This window comes from Palaemon carinicauda, chromosome 11 (assembly GCF_036898095.1).
Source record: "Palaemon carinicauda isolate YSFRI2023 chromosome 11, ASM3689809v2, whole genome shotgun sequence".
Lineage (NCBI taxonomy): Eukaryota > Metazoa > Arthropoda > Malacostraca > Decapoda > Palaemonidae > Palaemon > Palaemon carinicauda.
In genome coordinates this window covers 142,858,174-142,883,203 of record NC_090735.1, presented here as the reverse complement: position 1 = coordinate 142,883,203, position 25,030 = coordinate 142,858,174, and the positions used below count along the sequence as shown (strand labels likewise).

Below are 25,030 nucleotides of genomic sequence, written 5' to 3'. Positions count from 1 at the left end.
GTTCCTGGTACTGTATAGCCAAATTCTACTTTACCTCCAAAGAGAAAAGCTGTGCTCAGTATCAGTGGAAAAAGACTTGGTCAGCCTTCGGCGAGTTCTGTAGGCTGAAAGGAGTTACAGTAATATTTGCACCTCAGCAGAACTCACTACGGTATGCTCATACTGAATCTTGAGCAGTCCTGCCCTCCGATGGACGTGAAACCACCTTTCCCCGAGATGTTTCTTAAACGGCACCTTATGTGCATGCTTGCCTCAGGAACCTTACCTTAAAATAATTTACTTCCCCACCTTACCCTCCTCCAAATAGATTAGTGAGCTTCATGGTCTTACCTTTAGCGTTGCTCATACCGAGTGCAGAAGATAGGTCGCATTCTCCTTCGTTCCCAAGGTTGAAACTAAAACCTCGAACCTGTCGATTCCCAAATCTAGGTTTTCTTCTCTTCAGGTCATGAGCCTTCGAACAGTAACTGACGATCATGATCAGCTGCTCTTGTGTCTAGTGAGAGCGCTGAGGTGCTACCTTAAACATACACAGAACTCGATAGCACCTTTTCGTCAGCACGGGATGAATCAAGAAGGTGACTAAATACGATCTCCCCTTGGCTATGGAAGTAATTGACCATACTCATTCACCACCCTCACTTTCTGCCCCAAGGAGAACTTGGGTTAGAACTCATGATGTCAGAGGAGTCACCAGGACCCTTGCATTCATTTAGAATCTTTTTGTGGCCCAGGCACACCTTGCAGGTGTCTGAAAATGACAGGCTACATTTACTGCTCATTACCTGCAAAAATCAACACTCAGGTACTGTACCTAGATAACTTTGTGCTATAACCTGTAGTAGCTACACAGCTGGTGGTATAGCTGCCTTGTCTCCTCTCACAGGACCATGAGCATTGAATCGAAGATTGAGATTACATATTAAAATGGGATGAAAGTGAAGAATGACCAGCCCTTCCTTTTACCTTCCACTGCCTGTATTGGGGCACAGCATCAGAAACCCTGTCAATTAAAATCAATTCACATGCAGGTAAACCCCACTTAGCCGGTTACTACGCAGAAATGTGTTATAACCAGGCAAATCTATTGATATATACGTTACAGTAAATACACCACTTACAAGGGTCCGAGGTTTGGTAGCCCAGGATAAGTACCCTGCCATTTGGAATAGGGACTTCCTCCCACCTAAGGGAAAATTAATGGGTCCAGAATACCACCATGAGGGAAACCAGATATTACATTCCTATAGTTACTATGGTGCCCTTCAATTACAGTACTTCTACTATGCAATCTAATACAGTACTTGAATATTCCATAATGATGTTACAAAAAGGCCCTCCTATTCCCATCAGTTAAAGTTTGGCAAAAAATGCCTCATGATTAACACGGTCAAAGGCAACTCTAAAATCGAGGCCAATCATACAAACTTCCTGACCAAAATCATGGGATTTCTGTATACCATTGAAAATTGTAATGGTATCACAAGCTCCAAGGCCTTTGTGAATGTCAAAGTGCAAATTAGGGAAAAGATGATTACTTTCAGCATATAATGCTGTACTTATTTAAGACATTTTGCCAACATTAAAAAGCTAGATAATATTAAATCGGTCAAAGGCAACACTAAAATCAAGGCCAATCATACAAACTTCCTGACCACAATCAAGGGAAAAGATGATTACTTTTGGCATACAATGCTGTACTTACAGTATTTAGACATTTTGCCGATATTAAAAAGCTAGATAATATGGGAGATAGGGAAATTGGGCGGTAATCAGCAATGCTAGAGCTACAGCAAACACATTTACCCAATGTAGTAATGTTACAAATTCTGCAACAAGTGCAAAAAAAAACTCTTTTTGCTAACTTGCAAAAAATAATAATTTAGGAACTAGGAAATCGGTGGTCTTCATGAAAAACAAAGGAAAACTGCCATTTGGGTCTATTCCACAAGCATGTAGGTCCCATAAGATAGTTTTACTTTCACGAGACCGAAAAGCTAAACTAGGAAAACAGAAATGTGGATGATTGAGTCTCTCACTGCTTACTGTCAAACACATCAGTCAAAAGGGTTGCCTTTTCCTTTGGACAGTGAGTGACAGAGCCATTTCGTACATGTAAAGGAGGAACTGTTGCATCTACACCAAAGAGTGCAGATTTGACGGTAGCCCACCATTTATGCTCCTGGGTTGTACCAAGAAGGGTTTCTTATAAGTTGAAGCAAAAACTATCTTGAGTGACAGCTCTTAGCTGAATATACTGTAGATATTCCAATTCAAATTTCATCTGTTACTTTTCCAAAAATGATAAGCCTCTAAATAACACAACCATCATTAAAATAAGGTTTGTCCTTCATTCTGTATTTTAACGCACAAGAAGGAATACAGTACATCTATCAATTATCTTGACCAGATTTTCATTTTAGAGAACAACAGTGTCAACAAACACTTTTATACAAGTCTAAAGTAAATTCTGCCAAATTTGAATTAGGTCTTTAGGTTACCATTGAATTTCTGTAAATTAAGCAACAGCTCAGTTCTCTGAAGGCTTGAACACTAGGGTAAGGAAACAAGTTTGTTGAATATATTAGAAGCAACCCAAAATTCTTTTCACGTGCACACAAACACCAAAAAGTGAATTGCAGTATTGGTCCCCTTAAAGTAATTGAATCCCTAATCACAGCACCTAAAAAAATATTCCAGAGCCTATCAGAGCTATGGTCCTCCATATATTCGTCTCCTGACCAGAATGACAATAGACAATCCAACTAATTTCTTTGACTTTAAGTACCAAGGAACTTCAAACACTAAACATTAGGTGCACAGAGGAAATGATTGGGAAAAAATTATAGATATCTAAGAATGAACTCTTCAGCTAGACTAGACCACTTCCCTGTAATGCTATTAAAATTATGCAATAAGCAACTGAGAAAATCAAGCCATCTCTTATTATTATTACTGGCTAAACTACATATCTGGTTGAAAAGCAGAATGCTATAAGCCCAAGGGCTCCAACAGGGAAAAATAGCCCAGTGAGGAATGGAACTAAACAAAACTACAAGAGAAGTAATGAACAATTAAAATATTTTAAGAACAGTACAATTAGAAATCAAACCACAATACAAATGAAGAAATATTTGAGCACAAGAACAAATAACATTAAAGAAAATTTTATTTAAGATTAAGAAATGTAAAATATAACTAAAATTATCAGAAATTTTCTCTACCATGGATAACTGTGTTGCGGTAGTTTATTAGTAACGGAAGACCAAAAGTCAAATATAGTACACAGGAAACATTGTAACAAATGTTTGGATTTATTAGCTGGGGCTAATGAATTTGATTGTAATACTCATTAGCTAAGCTACAACCCTATTTGGGAAAGCAGGATGCTATAAGCCCAAGGGCTCCAATAGGGAAAAATAACCCAGTGAGGAAGGAAAAGAAATAAATAAGCTTTATGAGAGGTAATGAACAATTACAATAAAATTTTAAGAACAGTAACAATATTAAAACAGATCTTTCATATATAAACTATAAAAAAGATGTCACCCTGTTCAACATGAAAACATTTGCTGCAAAAGACATGTCACCCTGTTCAACATAAAAACATTTGCTGCAAGGTTAAACTTTTGAAGTTCTACCGATTCTAATACCTGATTAGGAAGATCATTCCACAGCTTGGTCACTGCTGGAATAAAACTTCTAGAATACTGTACTGTGTAATATTGAACCTCGTGACGAAGAAGGCATGAATAATAGAATTAACTGCATACCCAGTATAGTATTATGAACAGGAAGATCTGAATGTAAAGGATGCTCAGAATTATGAAAAATCTTATGCAATAAGCATAATGAACTAATTGAACAACGGTACCAAAGATTAATATCTAGATCAGGAATCAGAAAATTAATAGAACATAAGTTCCTGTCCAACAAATTAAGAAGATAACCAGCAGCTGAAGACCAGACAGGAGAACAATACTCGAATCAAGGTAGAATGAAAGAATAAAAACACTTCTTTAGAATAAATTGATCACCAAAAATCTTACAAGACTTTCTCAATACAGTTTTTTTTTTTTTTTTTTTTTTTTTTTTGTGCATTTGAAGGAGAGACAGACCTAATTTGTTTCTCAAAAGTAAATTTGCTGCAAAGAGTCACACCTAAATATTTTTAATCACACCTAAAAATTTTAAGTCATCATCCCGAGTTAAAGAAGCATTACCAATGAGATCAAGATATTGAGGAACTACTATCCATGACTTGCTTACAACCATGTTAAGGAATCACTATTAAATGATAGTATTGCAGAGAGCATTAAGAATGCAATCACTTCCTCAGCTCTAAAGCCTGATAAGGAAATGTTATTTCCCAAAATCATACCACCCTGTATAACTAACATCCCACTATATGAAGATCTTATAGAAAATCACAAAAAATGCCATAGTCAAGTATTGTAACTGATTATTAATGACCTTATACCTACAAATTAGTATGGCTGTATACAAGGGAGATCTATGGTACCACAGCTTATTTACAAGAGGTAGTTATTAATTAGAATCCTTGAGTTTGTGAATTAGACAATCTATCCTGATTCTGCCAAGGCTTTTGACAAAGATCATTTCATACCATTGCACTAACTCAAAGAAAAATTAATAGGTGGTCCAGTAGGATCATGGCTAGACACTTCCTCATAGTGTAGTATATATCCATAAATGGAAAACTATCCAAGCCAGCACATGTCATATTAGGAGTCCCGCAAAGAACATTCATTATCCATAAATGGAAAACTAACCAAGCCAGCACATGTCATATTAGGAGTCCCGCAAAGAACATTCATTGGTCCTGTTTTATTCATAATGATTAGTGATCTTGACTGCAACTTACAAAACGCATTCGTCTCACTATTTGTAAATGACTCCTATGTCTTGGCCTTATCTGACCTGTGAAAAATGTGAATAGTTTCCAAATGAGATGGACAATGTATATCCCTGGGTGCAAATAAACAAATCTACCCTTTAACTGACAAATTTGAGTATATACATTTTGTATGAAATTAGGAAACCTATATCAGTATCTTGATCCTGAAGGGAATGCCATTACCGTAAAAGATATATACAGTAGTCATCTCCGACAACTTAACGTGATTTGTCCACATTAACAGGACCATAGCCAATTGTCACAAACAGTCAGCATGGATACTAATGCTCACCATTATAGTTCCCTCACCCAACCAACTAGGGGTAACTAGACTGACTAGAAGGAATACTATGTAACTTCTATAAAAGCTTGGTAATCTGCATGACCTTCTCTACTGTGATAGACTAAGGCGATGAAACTTAAAAGCATCCAGCATATGTATGAATGCTCAAATATTCTGTCTACAAATCAAAGAAGGGTTAGTTCCAAATCTCCTAATACACCCTTTTGATAATAGAAACATTTGCCTTTTAATTCCACCACAACCATAAAATTGGTGTTAAATGTTCTCTTCCTCAATGTATTGTGTATCACAACCCCACTAGATTGCATGTGCCTCATCCTTTAGTCTCATGACGTATAATCTATGGAACTGTCTTCCTAAATGTATCTCAACCATCACTAATTAGCCACTCAACTCATTCAAACGCATGCTAGACAAGTTCTTTGATATTTTACCTGATGAACTAAAACAGGTTTCAATTCTAACTTAATCTGAATTCAGTAACTAATATGTATAGTAAGACCAGAATTGAGTGGCAGTCCATAAGGACTTTCAGCCAGAATGTATCGAGTTAAAGTCAAAATGTTTTGATCATTTACGTCCAAGAAAGACCCTTTCTTTTGGAACCTCATTTAAAAAGGTTGCCGCTGGTACTTTACCCGTAATCTTAAATGTTTAACTTGTTTGTATATTCAAGGTTGCTTTCGTGAAAACTTATTTATATTAATTTATTAGCCCATATATATACATACATACACACTAGGGTCCAGAAATATGCGTACTGTATTCAAATGGTGCGATTCCCTATTTAAGCGGTCACTAGTTCTCAAAAATAAATTTTCTGTATCTGCACTGCCGTTCAAAGCCTACAAGTCACGCGCCAAATAAAGTATCAAATCTATTGTCTTTTCAAGTATTTGTAGGCTAGCGTAGGCCTATGCATGGCAACTGATAATAATGTAACCAAATGTATATTTACCTTACATTTTATTGGCATAATTTCTTAATAAATAACCTATTTCAGGAAAAATTCCATGTGTACAATTAAATCAACTTTTCTCAATGCGAGTCCAGTTGAGAAAATGTAAACCAAGTTGTGGTTACGCTTTCAGCAACCTTTATCTTTCTCTTTCCCTAACCCTGATAATTTTAATGACAGTAGTAATAACATTTGGATTAGCATAATATTGAATTCTTGTTCAAAATCTATTATGATTCAGTATAGGTTTATTGTTATCTAGAAACTATAAAGGAGTTTTGGTTTAGTGTTATCTAGAAAGTACATAGGAAGGTTGGTTTAATGTTATCTAGACACTATGGTATATGAGGGTTGGTTAATTGTTATCCAGAAACTATATAGCAAGGTTAGTTTAGGAATTACTTGGGCATGTATCCAGATTTTTATGTAGCGGTAAAAGATTTATCTAGATGAGATAAGACTAATTTTGTACTGTTCATAATCATTTACCATTCTGGAAACATCCCTAAAGTGAAATTTTCAGATTGAATTTTTATTAAAAATCTGATTTCTACTATTTATAGGTTATTTGTATAACAACATTTCTTCTCTTTTTTCCAGATGAATTAATTGGCAGGTGATGGTGGGCGTAGGAATAGAGAGGCCAATATGGGCCCTCGGAGGGGCCTACTCCCCTCCCCGCAGTGGTGTCCATTCTCCCTCCCTGTTAGATGTTCTTGGAGGGGAGCCTGGTGGTCCTCCTATAGATGGTGCATCACTAACCGTAGCTTTAGATGTGATCCAAGCATGGGCAGTACTCATCACAATTGGCTTCACAATAGTGCTATTTATCTTTTTAGCATTCTGCGTTTGTGCTAAGAAGGATGATGGGTGAGTTATTTTATGCTGAATTTGTTCCGGTGCAAATACAAACCCTCCGCTGTTTATAGGGCTATTACTTTCGTCGTAGCTGAAAGACGACGCATGATAGTTTTAGTGAAGGATAATTACACCATCTGCTAGTTAGCAAGTGGGGGTGGGGTAGACTGGCTACTAGCTACCCTGCTCACTCACACCTCTCGGCTGAGTAACCACCTTACTTTCTGGCTTGGTAAATGACGGTCATATAGCCGTTCTCTCCTGCAAAGCCTTGCCTTGATTGTTAAACAGTTAATTCTGTTAATCTTATTCTTTTTATTTGTATGTGTTGTGTGTGTGTTTATATATATATATATATATATATATATATATATATATATATATATATATATATATATATATATATATATATATATATATATATATATATATATATATATATTGAAACATACTTGTATGTTGTTATATATTTGTAACTTTTATTACAGTTGCTGTTTGCGTGACAGTGTATTGCGACGGTCTCCGCCGTAAGGGAGTCGTCATTATGTTGATACTACTACTCCCTTACCTTGCTGACCTCCCTCTTTCTTGGGTGGCTGGTAGTTCCTCAATGGAGATACACCTTTCCCATTCGTGGTTAGGTAGCGCTCCTGTTTTGGTATTATTTAGTACTTATGTTAAATTTGATATCTGCTTATAATTTAACTTTTCAGCTCTCGACTCTACTCCCCTTGCCAGTGATGGGCCAATTAGTTTTCTTGGCTAGCGGAAGGAGTGCTTAGCCTTAAAATTGTCTACTCCCTCCCGAGGAATTCCCTTCCAACGGAGGGTTGAGTCATCCCCTAAGTAGTTTTTTTCATAACTTTTATTTTTTCTCAGATAGCAGCTAATGTAGAAAGCGGGCCATTTGTTCCTTTGGATTTGGCCGCTCTGGTCACTGTTCTGGGCTACCTTTGGCACCTCGTGAGTTGCTCACTCTACGAGGTAGTACTTGCTGGTGACCTTCAACTTGAACAAGGCTTGTTGATGTGAAGCATAGAGCGCTGCTAGGAGGTTCGCCTCCAGGGGGTTGGAGAACCTTCCCTTACGAGGGAGAGTTAACCTCCCCCGGAGTTGGGCTGCTCTCCCTTCCGAGGGAGACCTTCCCTCTTACAGGAAGAATTGCTGATAGCTCGATAAAGACCAGCTTCTGCTATCTTGTCGCCGAAGACTGTACTTCTCCCCCTTGGAACTGGGGGAAAGCAAAGTCCTCCTTCGGGAGGACTTTTCTCTCTTTCACGAGAGATTGTTCAATGACCAACACATGTCGTACGCCTATGCTTTTTCTCATAGGACTGGGAGAAAGCTTGTTCTAGGCTATGTACTCCTTCAGGAAAACTTTCCTCTCATTTGCGAGAGAAAGCTTGTGATTAATTTTTGTTTCAGAGCAGCCTGTTAGTCAGACCTCGAGTCTGGGTCTGATGCCGAGGATGTTGCTGATTCACGAGGGGCGGTGGGTGAGCAAACTCCAAGGCAGGTTTCCTCTTCGGGGGAACCCGTCTCTCGTTTGCAAGAGAAGACCGCCACTGGGCATCGGCGGTCGCGTTACACTTTTAAGGTTCTTTCCCAGGGGCGTAGGTAGAGCCCTGCCTTAAGCGAAGTTCTCCTCCGGAAGAGGTATCTCTCAAACTGGAGCAGTCTTCCCCTTGGGTGGAGTCGGCTTTAAGTTCGTCTAAAAAGGTTCGGAGGGGTAGGGATTAGTGACCCCTCTCTATCCCGGACGTTCTCCTCCTCTGGCTGTCAGGAGACATCATTTTGAACCTGCGGGTTCTGCTCATGTTGACCTGTCGGGGTCTCATGACGATCGCCCTTTGGGCTGGCGTGATCTAGAGCTTTCGGGCTCTCGTTCTCTTGTTAGGTTTAACCTTCGGGTTCTCGTGACTGTGAGACCTTCGGACCTCCGTTGCGCTGAACCTTTGGATTCTCGCGACTTGGAACCTTCGGGTTCCATTTGCGTCAAGTACTCAGGTTCTCGTAATGTTGGTTATGCTGAGCCTTCAGGCTCTCGTGCCATACGTGACATGGAACCTTCGGGTTCTCATGATAGGGAGGTTTCGGTCTCCCATTGCGTTGACCCCTGGGGGTCTCGCAACCCTGGTTACGTTGATCCCCGGGCTCTCATGACAGGGAAACCTCGGTTTCCTGTTGCTTTGAAGCTTCTGGGTCTTGTAACCCTAGTTATGCTGAGCCCTTGGACTCTCGTGGCAAGGAAACTTTGGTTTCCTGTTGCGTTGCCCCTCGGGTTTTGCAGCTCTGGTTACGCTGAGCTTACGAGCTCTCAGATGCAGACGTCACCTCACTGCAGTCAAGACTCATTTCCCTTGTGCCTCCTAAGTATAGAATAATACTTTGTTACATCCCCAATACCTCTTTGAGGGATGGTGTTGGGTAAGTCTTAGGAACTCTAGATCTTGTACTCGAGTTCCTATGTTAAAGACAAGCCACACTGCTAGTTTCACTCACACACAAGCTTCTACAGGCCACATTACCTTATATCGGCACTTGATTTTAGCAAGGGTAGGATTCCTGCTACAATCGATCACAGATCAAAGAGAGAGAACCCCGGGTCATGACCAAGGCCGGTTGATGAGGACTTCCTCCCTCCTAAGAGCAAGTCACTCTTATAAATAGCGGAGGGTTTGTATTTGCGCCGGAGCAAATAACAAATTTGGAAGTACAGTACAGTAATTTGTATTTTTCCTAGCATAAAAACAAATTGGCCAACCACCCTGTCCCCCAAGAAGTCCTGCCAGAAAGCAAAGTGGTTACTCAGCGGAGAGGTGTGAGTGAGCGGGGTAGCCAGTCTACCCCACCTCCACCCGCTAACTAGCGGATATGGTAGTTATCCCTCACTAAAATTATCATGGCTCGTCTTTCAGCTATGCTGAAAGTAATACCCATATAAATAGCTCCAGGTTTGTATGCTAGGAAAAATACAAATCACTTCTAAATTTGTCATATTATTTGGTTAATAAGTGATGCTAATACATTGCTTTAAAATGGCCTACTATACTTGTGTCTGTCAAAGTATACATTGTTCACTATCGGTAGAAATTTCTTTATTCTTCAGCGAGACAAAATGTCTACAGTATGTCAGTCTCCAGGTTCTTGAACTTGCAAAATTTTTTGTGTAAAGTGGTGGTATTTTATAAATTTAAAGAGGAGGCAAGAATTTGCAAATGTATATTCCAGTAATTACCAAGCAGTGCAATAAATATAGTACTTAACTTTCGAATGTGCGGTGATTCCCCTGACAGACATTGTATAATGCAGTTATGACAAAATGAATACTGTCCTGGTTACCAATTTTCACTGGCACAGGTGTAACGTGTATCAAGTATATTTCAAACAACTCTTGCATGGTGACGTAATGATTTAGACTTTCAAAACTATGAACTGTTTGGTATTAAATTTCAAAATTAACTTTTTTTTTTTCTTTTCACAAAACTGCTTGATCTTCATATTAAGTTCATTCTGTAAGTTATGAATCTATGTTTATATTGGAATAGAAGTTCTATAAATATTTATACTGTTATGTGTTATTGCAATAGGTACGATGAATATGAACTGTCCCAAGGAATTACTACTGTTAAAGTCTGCCATGATGGAGGCGAAAATGGTTTAGGGAGCTATCCGCGGATTAATGGGTCGAATACACCCAGGGGTAGTGACGAAGCTTCAGAGGCATCCAGCAGGTGAGTTATCTCATTTAGTGATGTTCTCACTAAGAAATAAAGAGCTAGTCATTAAGCTTATCTTTAAAACATACAGTAATGTATGTACAGTATGTGAATATTGTTCAAGGTTTGAAATACTGTAAATATATTTATGAAAATTTGCATTTTCAAAAGTCAAATTTATTTAATAAATATCAAATTATGTGATAGTTGTTTTGATATGGTATTGCTCACATTTGTAGTACTGCACTATATTTAATCCTGATCTTTATAGCCTCAGTTAGCAATTGTAGCAATACCAAATTACAGGTGGAAAAAATATTAGTTCCAACTCTAAAACAAACCCTCAAACCCTTGTCCTTTAAGGAGATCATATTTAAACCTGTATATGGCTGTTAAAACTTTTATAGAGGTGGTGGTAGTTACTGCCAGGTGGCAGTGAAAGCTGTAATTTTTTACCACAGTAAATGGATATACAGTGGTATACAGCAAGATCTAGGACGAGCTGGGTGAAGAGAGAGGTAAGTGGTGCGAAGCACAGCCTGTGAAAATTATAGCGCCGCCAGAGTTTCTATCGCGAATGTAGGATTCTTTATTTAAAAGGTATTGCGGTTTTTTGTGCCTCATTTAAGTGAAATCGCGAAGGGAGTACTCGTGTAAAAAGAGGCCTGACCGTACTGTTCATCATGGTGATTAGAAAGTATATTGTACTTGAAATATTTATCATTGGATGTGAAGTAATAGGTCAGCTGTGTACATATACCTTCTCAATGTGAAAATATTTCTTTATTTAAAGGTGTACTCTGAAGCGAGAGTTACCTGCTATTCCCTTGAGTGCTCAGCCTGATCCGGTAGCGCCTGAATGTAAAGTTGAACGTACTCAGTCACAGCATTCTTCAGATCTTTATGCAGCTGTTGGAGATGTTGATGGTAAGTAATTGTAAAAAGACTTGTCCTGGCATCTCCCACATTTAATACCTAAGTTTCCAACAAGTACAGTAGTTAGTGTGATTTAAAGTTTTTTTTTTCTTTTTCTTGCATAATCACCTGCTGTTAATTGAGTGTAATTGTGATGCTGATGATCATGCATTGCCGGTTTATTAATCTATACTTTAAATTAAAGTGGACTTTCAATATTTGACTTTGCTGTATGTTTCTATGTGTTTCATTACTGCTATTAGCCTACTGCTGTTGCATATTATTACATAGGGGCAATTTATTTAAAATTTTAAACAATTCAATTTTCTTAGAATTTACAAATTGTTTATAGATATAGTTTTGGTTCAAAATTAAGGAAAAATTGTCAATGTATTCCTTATCATTGAAAAAACAAATGTTTATCCATTAAAACTACATTCCATGTGGATGAAATCAAATTTTATGTTATAATACAAGTGTATATTACCTAAAGGGACCATGTTTTCTGGAATAATTCAGTATTGTGTTACTACATAACAGGGAATGGTGCAGCTAAGGTTATTGGTGGGGTTCAGGTCCTTCCTGCTAATGCAATAGGTCAGGGTGGACGGGCTGCTGTAATAAGAGATGCATCGCTGACCTCCCCCACTAGCCCTACTAGTCCGCCCACAAGTGATACTAGTGCTGCTGCTGCTCATCCATATGCCAAAGTGAAGAAGAATCATCCATATGCTCATGTGAAGCTACCAAAGAGTAAGCATAATTTCCTCTATAAATCTGCTGTCGTAATATTTTAAAAATTACTGTATACAGGTACAACACCAATTTTTCGGCACCCTGGTTCCAAAGCCTTGCCGGATTAACCGTTTTTTCCGGACTATCCAATGCAACCTTAATAACTAACTGTCAACGCACCCCAAACTGGGTTATCAACCAAAAGTTTCTTTCTATTCATTGTGAAATTATTACAGTATATAATTTTAAGAAATCTGTTTTGTTATGTTATTTTTACTCTAAATAATAGTAAAAAAAACTGCCATTTTATTTGATTGATTACATAATATACGAGAGAGAGAGAGAGAGAGAGAGAGAGAGAGAGAGAGAGAGAGAGAGAGAGAGAGAGAGAGAGAGAGAGAGAGAGATATATATATATTTATTGCGGTTTTGGGTATTTCATGGGCTTGGAAATAGAGTAATGCACATTTAACTCATATGACAAATATGTGTAGGAGTCAATAAATGGAAATAATTACAATAGGCTAACTTAAACTTCCCAAAAAATGGCCAATACTTAATGCAATAAATTACATGAAAATTATATTCTGTAGAAATTATGGCTGAGACAATAAGGAATGAAATAAGAAAGAAATAAATCTTTTAGCTGTCATGTTTACAACTATTAGGGTTACAAATTATGATCAGTGTTAATGATATTAAGGATATTTTCTTAGATCTAAGATCTACAGCAAGTGCAGGATAATATATTTGATTTATGAAAAAGTAAACCATATTGCAGAAAAACTACCTAAAGAATTGGAAGAAAAGTTAATACTTTCCTAACAACCACAGAGATAAAAGTTAGAAATTATCGTGCATTGGTAACGTGAATGAAACTCAGGTAGACTTCTATATGTCATTAATATCAGTAAATATGTGATAAGTACTTCAAATAAAACTATTTAAATTAGTATAATAAATTAAAAATGACAGTTCATGTAATAATTGTATCTTTTAAGAAATAAAATAAAAGATCCTTTTGGTAGTTCCCTTAATCAGCTGATTTGAAAAGTATAGACAATAGTGTCAATCAGCTTATGAATGTAAACAATAGATAAGATTAGAATTACAATAGCTGTTTTTATTTTTTGATACAGAACTAATATGTGAATATTACATGCATTATTATTGCATGCAACACCAGTTTCATCAAAATCCTGTTTATTTCACATATAGGGGTGCTGTTATGCACCAAAACACTACGGTCAAGTTTTCTCAACAATTCAACGTTTTCTTTAATGGAAATAGATTGGTTCTTACGTTTAACACCACGGCTGCCACTTGAATTTGCCTGTAAAAAAAATTGGGTCAAATTTGATTAAGATAAACTATAATCTCATAATTAAGGGAAACGACCATCAGCAGATACAGCGTATAAAAAAAAAAATGGATGGCAGGCTACACACAAAGCCATCTGTTGGCTGCCTGGTAAACTAGTCTGGTGGGCGCAGGGTTTTCAAGTTCTCTTGTGATTTTGTCTGGATTAAGAGATGTGCCGGACCATCAGTTGCCAAAAAATCAGTGGTGCACCTGTATAATTAATTTTTTTATGGAATGCATAATGTAAGAATCACGAGAATGCTACAAAATATCTGGTAATTTTAGTACAGAATTGTCTGTAAATAATTTGTTAATTTTTGTTAGCCTTTACTTTCATTATATTACTGTAACCCACATTTCAACTGTTCTTTGTTAAAAATTTTCCTTTTTGTTATATGTGCAATTTGAAATTTAAAAAAAAAAATTATTAGATTAATTAGTAACTTTTTTGTCATATGCTAAATTTGCAGGGTTAAGTGTCTTCTTAATGTTACAGTACCTTGCTATTTTTATTATGTACAGTATATTACGGTCATTGACAATTTATAGTAATTTATCAAAGTGGTTTTTTAATGATAGCTACTTATAATTTACATGCTTTGTATTCATAGAGGATCATCCTTATGCGAAAGTGGTCCGAGATGATTCTGAGGATCCGGAAACCGATACTGATAATTATGATGACCCCAAAGCTATTACCAAAGATAAAGGGTTAGTATTGTATTACTGGATTATATTTCCATGTACTTTTTCAATCATGAGATTGCCTTTTGGACTAGTCGTATGAGATCTGAACAGATTAACTTAATAATTAAACAAATCTTTTGTGTTTGGTACATATATATTGGCCCCTAGAAGCTAATTTTCCCATAATTTTTATCATTATACATTATTGTTTTGTGATTGAAAGCTACTCTTAAAATTAAGGATTAAATGTGGTTTTATATTTATAAATATAAGTTGAGATTTTTATGTAATGAAATATTTTAGAAATATATGAATTTAATCAGGATTGGATAATTAACTGTATGGTTTTCGTGATGGTTCCCCTATTTTCTTTGACGTTTAGCAAAAGGAAATTAATGTTATTTTTCTTATGATCAGTGCTGGATGGAAGGGAGAAGGTACTTATGAGCCAGCACCACCTGTTCCCGAAAAACGATTTGACATAGAAGAGGAGTCTACCCAAGGTGCAGCTCCAGTTGATAGTGGACTAATGACTACCTCTGTGACCTCAGCATCATCAGCCAAGGGACCATCATCTCCAAGGTCACCCCATCTCACCACCCGATCTTCCATAACCCCAGGCTCAGATCCTTCACCAACATCCCCACATGGTGCCGGAACAGCTGCTGATAGACCTCCATCAGCAGAAATCCCTGCTGCCATGGCAATCTCAGGACGAACTCCAGCAAATGAAGAGCTGCCTTATATGACACCACCACTTCTTCATGTAAGTGATGTTTTATATCACTTTTCTTGATATATATGGAATGAAATTAAACTGTCATAACTTAATATGTCAGACTAATTATGAACTCGTGTTTATTGCATTTGTATTTATTACTGCTTTTTTTCTTTGTGTAGCAAAATGAAGAGGTATGTATTGTACCAAGATTGTTTAGTTCTTGTATTGCTATTTAGGGTATTTTGGTATGGGTACCTCATTTGATTACAGTAAGAACTTGTTATCTTAGAGTAGAGGGAACCCTTCCCTTTGTAGAGATAGGTAAATTTCTGACTTAGTCAAGTTTTCTTCAAATTTTAAATTGAGTGAAAAAAATGTATAGTATACATAAAGAACTGCATATTTGCTAGAACTCAAGCTTAATTGACGTATAAAGAGGAGTAGAGCAATTATTCATTTTTGTTCTAACACGAATACAAACCTTCATCCTTTATTAGGGGTTGGGCTAAGATTCTGGCAAAAGCTGGAAACAGCCAATGATGCGCATTCCCATGAGCGCGCTCCAGGATTTTCCTTCTCAATGCTGAAATGAGGAAGATCTTCCCATGCTGAGCTGCACTTATCTGACTCCTGCTTACTCATCTTTGCGTGAGCCTTCCCCCACCCAACTCATTACACACCTTTGTTTGCACACCTACGAGTGATTCTAGAGCAACATGCACGCTCCTGCTGAAGAGCATTGTCACCTCTATGCTCACCCTATTCTGGGACTGTACATTCACCTTCTAGTAAGGCTAGAAACTTAAAAGAGTTCTACCATTGCCAGCACTCGCTAGACATACCTGAAGACTTCACTAGAGTGCTTCGCAAATGAAACCCCATGGATACAATCCCAGAATGTACCACAAGCTGGTTACCCGCACACTAATCCGTATGGCTACTTACCATGATTGTACCATGCACTGGATTCCTATGCACTAGATTCCCATACACCAGCTTCCAAGCTCAAGAACCCTACACACTCGCAAGATCACCAAACGCACACAACATTCTTAACGAGAGACAGTGTAGTACTAAGAAAATTATGCTAGGCGAATGGATCCCAGTACATTCTTTCCTAGTTCAAGGGCCCTCCTCGCATTAGGACTCAAACAACTACTGTAGTACTATTACACTTTGGGAAGAAATATACTGTATATAGTATTGTAGTACATCAACATTGAAGTATTGATCGGGCGCAGTTGTGTTTCTGATCGCCCTCTCCCCCGTTTATTATTATTATTGTTGTTAATATTACTAGCTAAGCTACAACTCTAGTTGGAAAAGCATGATGTTACAAGCCCAGAGGCTCGACAGGGAAAATAGCCCACCAAGAAAAGGAAATAGGAAATAATTAAAATATGTATGAGAAATAATGAATAAAAAGTATGAAATATCATCAGACCAGTTACAACTTTAAAATAGATATGCCATATACAGTATAGACTATGAAGAGAGACTTATTCAATATCAAGGCCAATCATACAAAGTTAAGTTTCAGTCCTCAATCAAGGGATTTTCGTACAACATTGAAGATTGTAAGAAGGGCATCACATGCTCCGAGGTCTTTGCTAAAGCCAAATTCCAAATTAGGGAACAGATTATTACCTTCAGCATAAAAGTTGTTCAAAAACTTTAGTTAATATGGGAGATATAAAAGGTCCATCTAAAGAGTTATAATTTCATGGGACTTAAAAGCTAAACTAATTAGTTTAGCTTCCAGAAAACAGTAATCAGGAAGATCGAGTATCTTATTGCTTTGCTGACTGTCAAGCACAGCCAAAACTGTTGCGTATTTCTTTGAACAGTCAGTGACAGAGCCATCTAGTTTAAGTATAGGAGGAACTATTAAGTCTATACCAAAATGTGCTGATTTAAAGGAAGCTTAGCACTTACATTCCTGGGTTGTACCAGAATGGGTTTCTTTTAGGGTTAGATTTATTCCTTTTTAGGCCAATTATAAACTCTATGGAGATATTCTTGTCTTCGAGTATTTTTTGTAGTACATATAGTTTTTTTGTGGAATTGTACAGTAGTTTCTGTTTTTAAAAAGGTTTTCTATTGGAAGAAAGTTCGTTATTAATTTTCACTTCTGATCAAGATCCCAAAGCTGTTTCTTTTTTACAGTAAATATATTGTCAAGAATTTTAGTAGCAGCCCCTTTTTTCCATATACATAACACACATTTAAAAAATAGATATTCATTACTTTTATCAATTGTGTGGGTATTGAGATGCTGTACAGATATCCATTTTTGTTGCTCCTTGATGTGTTATTAGGTAAAAACTTGAACATAATTTACTTTTTTTCTTACTATTTCTTTGTGCTCCCTCAAGACCTCATGTTAAAAAAAATTGTCATATCATTTTGTGGTATCTCTCATACAGTAGATAACGGTAGCCATGTTTGTAGATTTTATTTTCATTATTGTATGGACTCTTTGCAGGCAGGGATTGAGTTACCCCAACAGCAAAACTTTAGTGGTGATTCTCAAGATTCTCGAGGCTATACAAGCATAAGCGTTCGGGAACCTTTAGCTGCCTTGAAAGCTCAAACAGCAAGTACTGCTGCCAGTCAGTCTTCACAAGCAACTCAGCCAATGGAAGGAGAAGGGTAATTATGGCAGTGTTTCATAGCCTATGTATTACTCTCATTTTAAGGGACTAGCACCTGTACCTAGTGGATAAGATATTTTTAATAGAATGGATATAAAATTTAAATTGCCTCGTCATTTAGTAGTATTTGGTGCATTATGTACAGGCATGGCAATTTAGTTTTGCTTTGTTGTTCTTCATTCTTTTACCAGTTAAATGATAATTGCATAAATCGCAAACTATTGGGTTCAACTCTTGACTAATCTTCCAGATTGAGAACTAATATGGCGGTGTGTTTTGAGTAAAGTAAAACTGAGCAAGCTTTACTTTTCTATGACTTTTTTTTGTTTATTACTGGAATGACTTACATTACTAGGGGATCTGTGTAATTCACAAACTTCATAGAATTGACTGTTTGGAAACTGGTTTTCTACTCTGATATTTCATCTTTTATTTGGCTGGACTCATTGCATCATTTAGCATTCAAAATAGTTTTACAGTAGTGTATAATGGTATAATGTAAAGGTTTTATTCATGAAATTTCCAAGAAGGAAATTTGGGGATTTGGAATGTATCAGTTATAAACCTGTGGAAAGATATTGCCATTATTGGCCATTAATACGTTTAAAAACTCATTAAATATTGTTGATAGAATGAACGACTTAAATATTTTTTTTCCTGTCCTTATGGTCAGTTAATTTTGAATTTTTTTTTTTTTTTTTATCTTACTTTTTACTTCAGCAACCTTCATAACTTTGTAGTTGAACTAGATCACCGAGTTACATTTCTTGACTTATTAGACTGATGCATAGGTTTGTTTAATTAACAAGGAATTGATCAGCTAGGAGGGTAGGGAAAGTAGTCATGAAAAGTGAGGTACAGTATATATATATATGAATGCTTCCAGAACACACAGTTCCATAATAGATTCCTGTGTAAGGCTTACTGCATAAAGCACACCCTGTGGTACTTCCTTGTAGCTTCCCTTCAACCCCAACTACAGTACATTGCTTTTTGCTTTTGCTCTTCATTTGCTCACCTTTTGTCTCTTCCCAACAAGTTGTTCATGGTCATTTTACTTACTCTTGCTCCCATAATTTTCTCATGAAAAATTTTAATCCTAAGATACCATTCAGTGGTATGGTTAAACTTTTTTTTTATCCTAATTTGGTATACCCATTATTTTATATTTTTCATGTTTCAACTGAAGTATTTTGTGTAATTTTTCCTCATGAAAATTTTGGTATACAAGACCTAATTGTATTTTTAATTTCATCATATATACAGATACTACATGACTGTCTCTGATGATTCGGCTGATGAAATGTATGCGTGCATTTATGAGGGCACAAGAGGAGTTGGCAGCGAAACTTATGCACAGATAGAGCCCAGATCAACACCTCCACCACCCCCACCTCAAATGCCTAGTCCTCCCCATGCGCCATCAACTCCATCACCACTCTCTGCAAGAGGTGGATCTCAACCTCCACCAGCCCCACCGAGTGTAGATAGCCTGCGTCATGTTGTACATTCCAGGCAAGGTATGTTATTCGAGGCATTCAAATTGTGGGTCCATGGCAATATGTACATAAAAGTTCATTTCATGATATTCAGAATGTCAAATACTGTAATATGGATTTGTATAGATAAATATTTACAGTCGAATGATAAACAGTACAGTATTTTAGTTTTATATATATCTTTATGAGGCAAATTACATTTACAAGGTAATTAAATTTTTTTAATGCTTAGGGTAGTTGTGAATTCTCGTCATTTAGGAATTCACAATTGTTCCGTAACTGGAATACAACCCAACCAACGCTATTTATAAGGGTATTACTTTTGAAGCTGAAAGGACGAGTCATTAAAATTTAGTGAGGGTTAACTAATTCCACTAGTAAAGGGGCGGAGGTTTAGGGGTAGCTAGCTACCCCTCTCATTCACACACCTGTGACTGTGCTTTACTTTTCTTTTGGCTCAGATGGAGAAAGGTTGTTGCTGCTCTTTCTCCTCCCCATTGTTTTGGACTGCCATTAATCTGAATTTTTTTTACTTTTTCTTTCTGTGATTGTGTGTGCGCGTCCTTCCTGCCGGCCATGCATACCTGCTCTGGTCCTGAGGGCCGCATCTGCGGTACCTTCATGGAAACTTCGAAGCAGAAGAAAGCCCAGGCTTCTTCTTCCACTTCCTGACCTTCTTCCGAAGCTCCTGCTTGAACGGTTTCCTCCAGGGAACTGTCGAGTAGTAGCATAGGCCAATTAAAGCCCAGACAACCTCGGTCCTCGAGAGATGGGGCTGCTTCCCCTTGTGAAGAGGCCTGGCCTCAGAGGTCCCAAACCAAGAGAAGGTGGCAAAGTACACCATGCAGACTACTTTGTGGCTGGATCATTTGCTTGGATCTGTGGGAATCCTGGTACGAACTGAGGATTTTTCCAAAGACAGTACCAGGAAGGCGATGGAGACCTTCTTTCTCTCGGGTACCTGTATCATTGAGTTTCTGGTGGTGGACTTGTGGTCCAACACCATCTTGAAATGCAGGGACGCGGTTGCCGAGAGATTCCATCAACAGGTCCCTAATGTCAAGATCACAAGGCTCGGGAACTCTTCTCTGGAGGGTTCCTCTTTATTCAAGCCTAAAGACGTTGAGCAGACTGCGGAGGTGTAGAGGTAGTCTCACCAAGACTCCTTTCTTCATAGGGCCCTGACATCCCAGCCCTATATACCACAAGCTCCTCCGAAAACCAGCCAACCTAAATCTTCGACCAGCAAAATGACAGCGAAGGAAAAAGTGGTGTCTAAGAACCCCTTTCCTGTCAAGGACCGGAAACGCTCTAAATCCTCCCTTAGAGGAAAACAACCGAGAGGTGGCGCCCACGGCCGCAAACGCTAGGATAAACGATCCACCTGCTTTTTCCCTAGTAGGGGGATGCCTACAAAGCTGCTAGATCAGGTGGATGCATCTCAGGGACGAACCCTGGACGGTCTCTGTGATTCGTTCAGGGCATTGCTGTTCATTTCATCTCTCCCTCCACTGACCGAGAATCTAGTGTCAGGCCCTTCGGGGCGAAGTCCGGACCATATTGGAGAACGGCGCTATCCAGCAGGTCCTCGACGGATCCCTAGGCTTCTTCAGTTGACTCATATCTTGTGAAAAAGGCATCTGAAGGCTGGAGACTAGTCATCGACCTCTCAGCTCTGAACAAGTTTGTCGAACAGACTTCGTTCAGCATGGAGGCGGCAGACACAGTCAAACAAGAGGTAAGACCACAGGGCACTGTGTAGATTCTGGATCTAAAGGACACATACTTTCAGATCCCAATCCATCCATCTTCAAGGAAGTATTTAAGATTCAATATAGACAACAAGATATACCAGTTCAAGGTGCTGTGCTTCGGTCTTTCCACAGCACCTGAGGTTTCACAAGAATGTTCACCCTTGTGTCACCTTGGGCCAACAGGCTCGGCATCTGTCTCGTACCTTATCTAGACGACTGGCTGATCCTGGCAGACTCAGTGGCAACCCTTCTTCAACACCAAGACAAACTTCTGAGGCTTTGCCAAGATCTGAGGATTATGGTAAACCTCCAGAAGTCATCCCTGCTTCCCACTAATTGACTGGTATACATGGGCATGATTATAGACACCAACCTGCACAAAGCCTTCCCATCAGACAACAGGGTAGTGAGGCTGAGGAAGGTCGCGAGACCTTTTCTCAGACGAGAACTCCCAGAACAGAGGTGGCTATGTCTCCTCGGACACCTATCATTTCTGGCCCGTCTATTTCTCAATGGCCGCCTAAGGATATGATCCCCCCAATGGCGACTGAAATCCAATTGAAATCAGGCCTTCGATTCCCTGGACATGATGATCCTCATGGACCAAAGGAATGGATGGACCTCGGATGGTGGTTGACAGACGAGAATCTACTGAAGGGTGTCGATCTTCTTGTACTTCCACCTGACTTGATGCTGTTTTCCAACACATCAAAAGAAGGGTGGGGACCCCACGTGCTGCACCACACGACCTCAGGCCTTTGGTCAGAATTTGAAAAGTACCTTCACATAAATCTCTTAGGGATGTTGGCCATCTACCTGGCTCTTCAAAATTTCCATCAGTTCCTAGCGGGTCACTCAGTGCTGGTGATGAGCGACAACTCTACAGTAGTGGCTTACATCAACAAGCAAGGAAGTACTTTTTCGCAGCCCCTATCCCATCTAGCAGTAGAGATATTGAGATGGGCAGAAGTCCACTCAGTCTAGCTATTAGTTCGCTTCAAACCCAGCAAGAGGAATTTGCTTGCTGACAATCTGAGCAGAGCAACTCAGATAGTAGGTTCCGAATGGTCTTTGGATCATCTAGTTGCCAACAAAGTCCTGACTTTGTGGGTTTCTCCGACTGCGGACCTGTTTGCAGTGGCCCTGAACTTCAGGCTCCCACAGTACTGCTCCCCAGTCCGAGACCCCAAGGCTCTCTGGCAAGTTATGTTCCAACAACAGTGAGACAACTTTAACATTTACGCCTTTCCACCATTCTGTCTGAGGAGAAGAGTACTCAACAAGGCCAAAACATTGGTCAATCTCTCAATGACCCTCATAGCTCCACTATGGCATCACACAGAGTGGTTCCAAGACCTTTTGCTGCTCCTGATGGAGCTTCCGAGGCACCTTCCTCTTCTTCCACGACACGATCTACTCAGACAACCACATGTCAACATTTACCGCAAAGCAGTAGCTTCGCTACATCTTCACGCCTGGAGACTATCCAGCATCTCCTCACTCAGAGAGGATTTTTGCAACAGGTGGCGAAGAGGATGTCTGGATATTTGCAAAAATCGTCAGCCTCAGTCTACCAGGCGAAGTGGAACGTCTTCTGTGGTTGGTGTCGTGGAAGGGGTATCTCTCCATTTGATGCCACTATTCTTGTGTATTTGCGGGAAGAAATGCGCCTCTCGGTTTCAGCGGTAAAAGGCAATCGCTCGGCCTTGAGTCTCGCCTTTAAACTGAAAGGAGTCGACATTTCCTCATCGCTAGAACTTTCCCTCCTCATACAGAGTTATGAACTTACCTGTCCTCAGTCGGAAGGGAGACCTCCTCCTTGGAACGTAGTTCGGGTCCTTCAGTCCCTAAAGAGACCTTTCTACGAACCATTACGGCAGGCAACAGTTCGCCACCTCACATGGAAGACGGTGTTCCTACTCGCTTTGGCTTCAGCCAAACGTATGACATTGCCCATTCAAAGGGATGGGGAGAGGTGAGCTTCAGCTTCGTTCCGGAGTTTATTGCCAAGACTCAGAATCCAGGGAGTTTCGGATCATAGATTTGATTCCTTCCGGATAACAAGTCAATGCTTTGTAACCGACGATCCAGAACATCTGTTACTATGCCCAATAAGAAGTTTGAGGCACTACCTCAAGAGAACAGCAGCAGCTCGATCCCGAGTGCCTTCACTCTTCGTCAACACGGGTAGAAATAAGAGGAAGTTCACAAAAAGCACCATTTCTACTTGGATTCGCAGGGTCATTGACCATGCTCTGAATCCAGATCCTCCTCCAACACGTCAACCCAGAGTGCACAATGTTAGGGACATAGCTACATCCCTGACCTTAAAACTACTCTGTGACGCAGGTTATGCAAGCGGGCATGTTGAAATGTCAAATTACTTCCACCACCCATTACCTGCAAGACATGACCCACAGGAGACTCGATACGTTCTCTAGCGGCCCTGTGACTGCACAACAGCTGGTTTAGTACCTCAAGCTCCTTATTGGACAACTAGCATAAGGTTGAGGGCATTTGTTACCCAGTTTTAGTCTGAGTGAATGAAAAGGAATGACTGGATCTTTTCCCATCTTCATCCTCCCCTCTCTTGGGGAAATCAGCATTGTGGGTCCTCTACACACGCTGGCCTCAACCACTGCAGGTAAACCATTGCTGTCTTGTGTAACCTAGTACTTGTTTCAATACTGTTACGTCCCCATACCATGGCGAGGTGGCATTAGGAATGTCTTGGTCACCTCGATTAATTCCTACAGACTCAGAATAACTTTTACCATGAGTCACATTGCTTGTAACTCGACACACAGCTTGTGTAGGCCCCAGACCATGGTTAGCAAGGTTTAGCGAGGTGTTAGGGTTTCCTTATTTGTGTAATAACATAAATAATAAGGATTCTCTGGGCAAGGCCAAAAAGCCAGATTGGCAGGGACATCCACCCCCCTTATGGGTGAGTCAACCCCTATAAATAGCATTGGTTTGTATTTCAGTTACAGAACAAATGACAAATTTGGAAGTACAGTAATTTGTATTTTTCCTAACGATACAAACCTGTAGCTATTATACAAACTTGGCCGCCAACCCTGTCTCCCTTCAGAGTCCTATCACAGTCACAGGTGTGTGAGTGAGAGGAGTAGCTAGCTACCCCCTAACCCCCACTAACTAACGAAATGGGTAGTTAACCCTCACTTAACTCTTATGGCTTGTCCTTTCAGCTTATCCAAAAGTAATACCCATATAAATAGCTATAGGTTTGTACTGTTAGGAAAAATACAAATTACTTCCAAATTTGTCATGTATGTTATATTCAGAAAATTTGTATCCATACAAACAACAAACATATTGTTTCTGTACTCATGCTCCAACAAAAATATTTTGATATTGTTTCATATTTCTTGGTAGAGCACATGATTCATATCTTTGTAAATCTACCAAAGTAAAGCTTAACACGGTAAAACCATTCTACAGCAGCAAATGTTACAAATGCCAGATGATCTGGTTAAACTATTTTTGTCCAGTTCAACTTCATGTATTATGGATTACCTCACTTCCGTTCAGTGCATCTCAAAATTCTTACCATTCAAGATTGTGTGGTCCCACTATGCATGATCAGACACCCTATGGGTTTTCATTTACTCATAATTTAGTGTGACATGTCATATTGAACATCTTTCCTTCATTGTTCAGTTAGGATTACCCCCATTATTCTTTTTGTTATATTTTTTTCATTCTTATCTATTTATTCTCCTGATTATTCTTTTCACTATATATTTTTCGTTTCCATTTATTCCTGCGATTATTCTTTTCACTACAATTTTTCATTTCCTTTTTTTTATTCATGCACATTTTTATCTTTGCAAATTTGCATTTTACTAGTGCAAGTTATAAGGAATACTTTACCTATGTATTTTGGAGTTAGTTCTGTCCCTGTCCTTGCTAGGGGATTTTG

General features: G+C 38.8%; 1 protein-coding gene across 1 annotated transcript in view; it reads left to right on the top strand.

Moving 5' to 3' along the window:
• LOC137650256 (proline-rich protein 36) overlaps positions 1-25,030 on the top strand; it is a 54,973-nt gene that overhangs the window by 16,462 nt on the left and 13,481 nt on the right. The window contains exons 2-9 of the mRNA XM_068383553.1: positions 6,781-7,050; positions 10,629-10,772; positions 11,551-11,684; positions 12,213-12,425; positions 14,381-14,480; positions 14,874-15,222; positions 17,663-17,829; positions 19,098-19,351. Of these exons, the coding sequence (XP_068239654.1) occupies positions 6,800-7,050; positions 10,629-10,772; positions 11,551-11,684; positions 12,213-12,425; positions 14,381-14,480; positions 14,874-15,222; positions 17,663-17,829; positions 19,098-19,351 (1,612 nt within the window). The 5' untranslated portion in view covers positions 6,781-6,799. The remainder of the gene's footprint in view (positions 1-6,780; positions 7,051-10,628; positions 10,773-11,550; positions 11,685-12,212; positions 12,426-14,380; positions 14,481-14,873; positions 15,223-17,662; positions 17,830-19,097; positions 19,352-25,030) is intronic.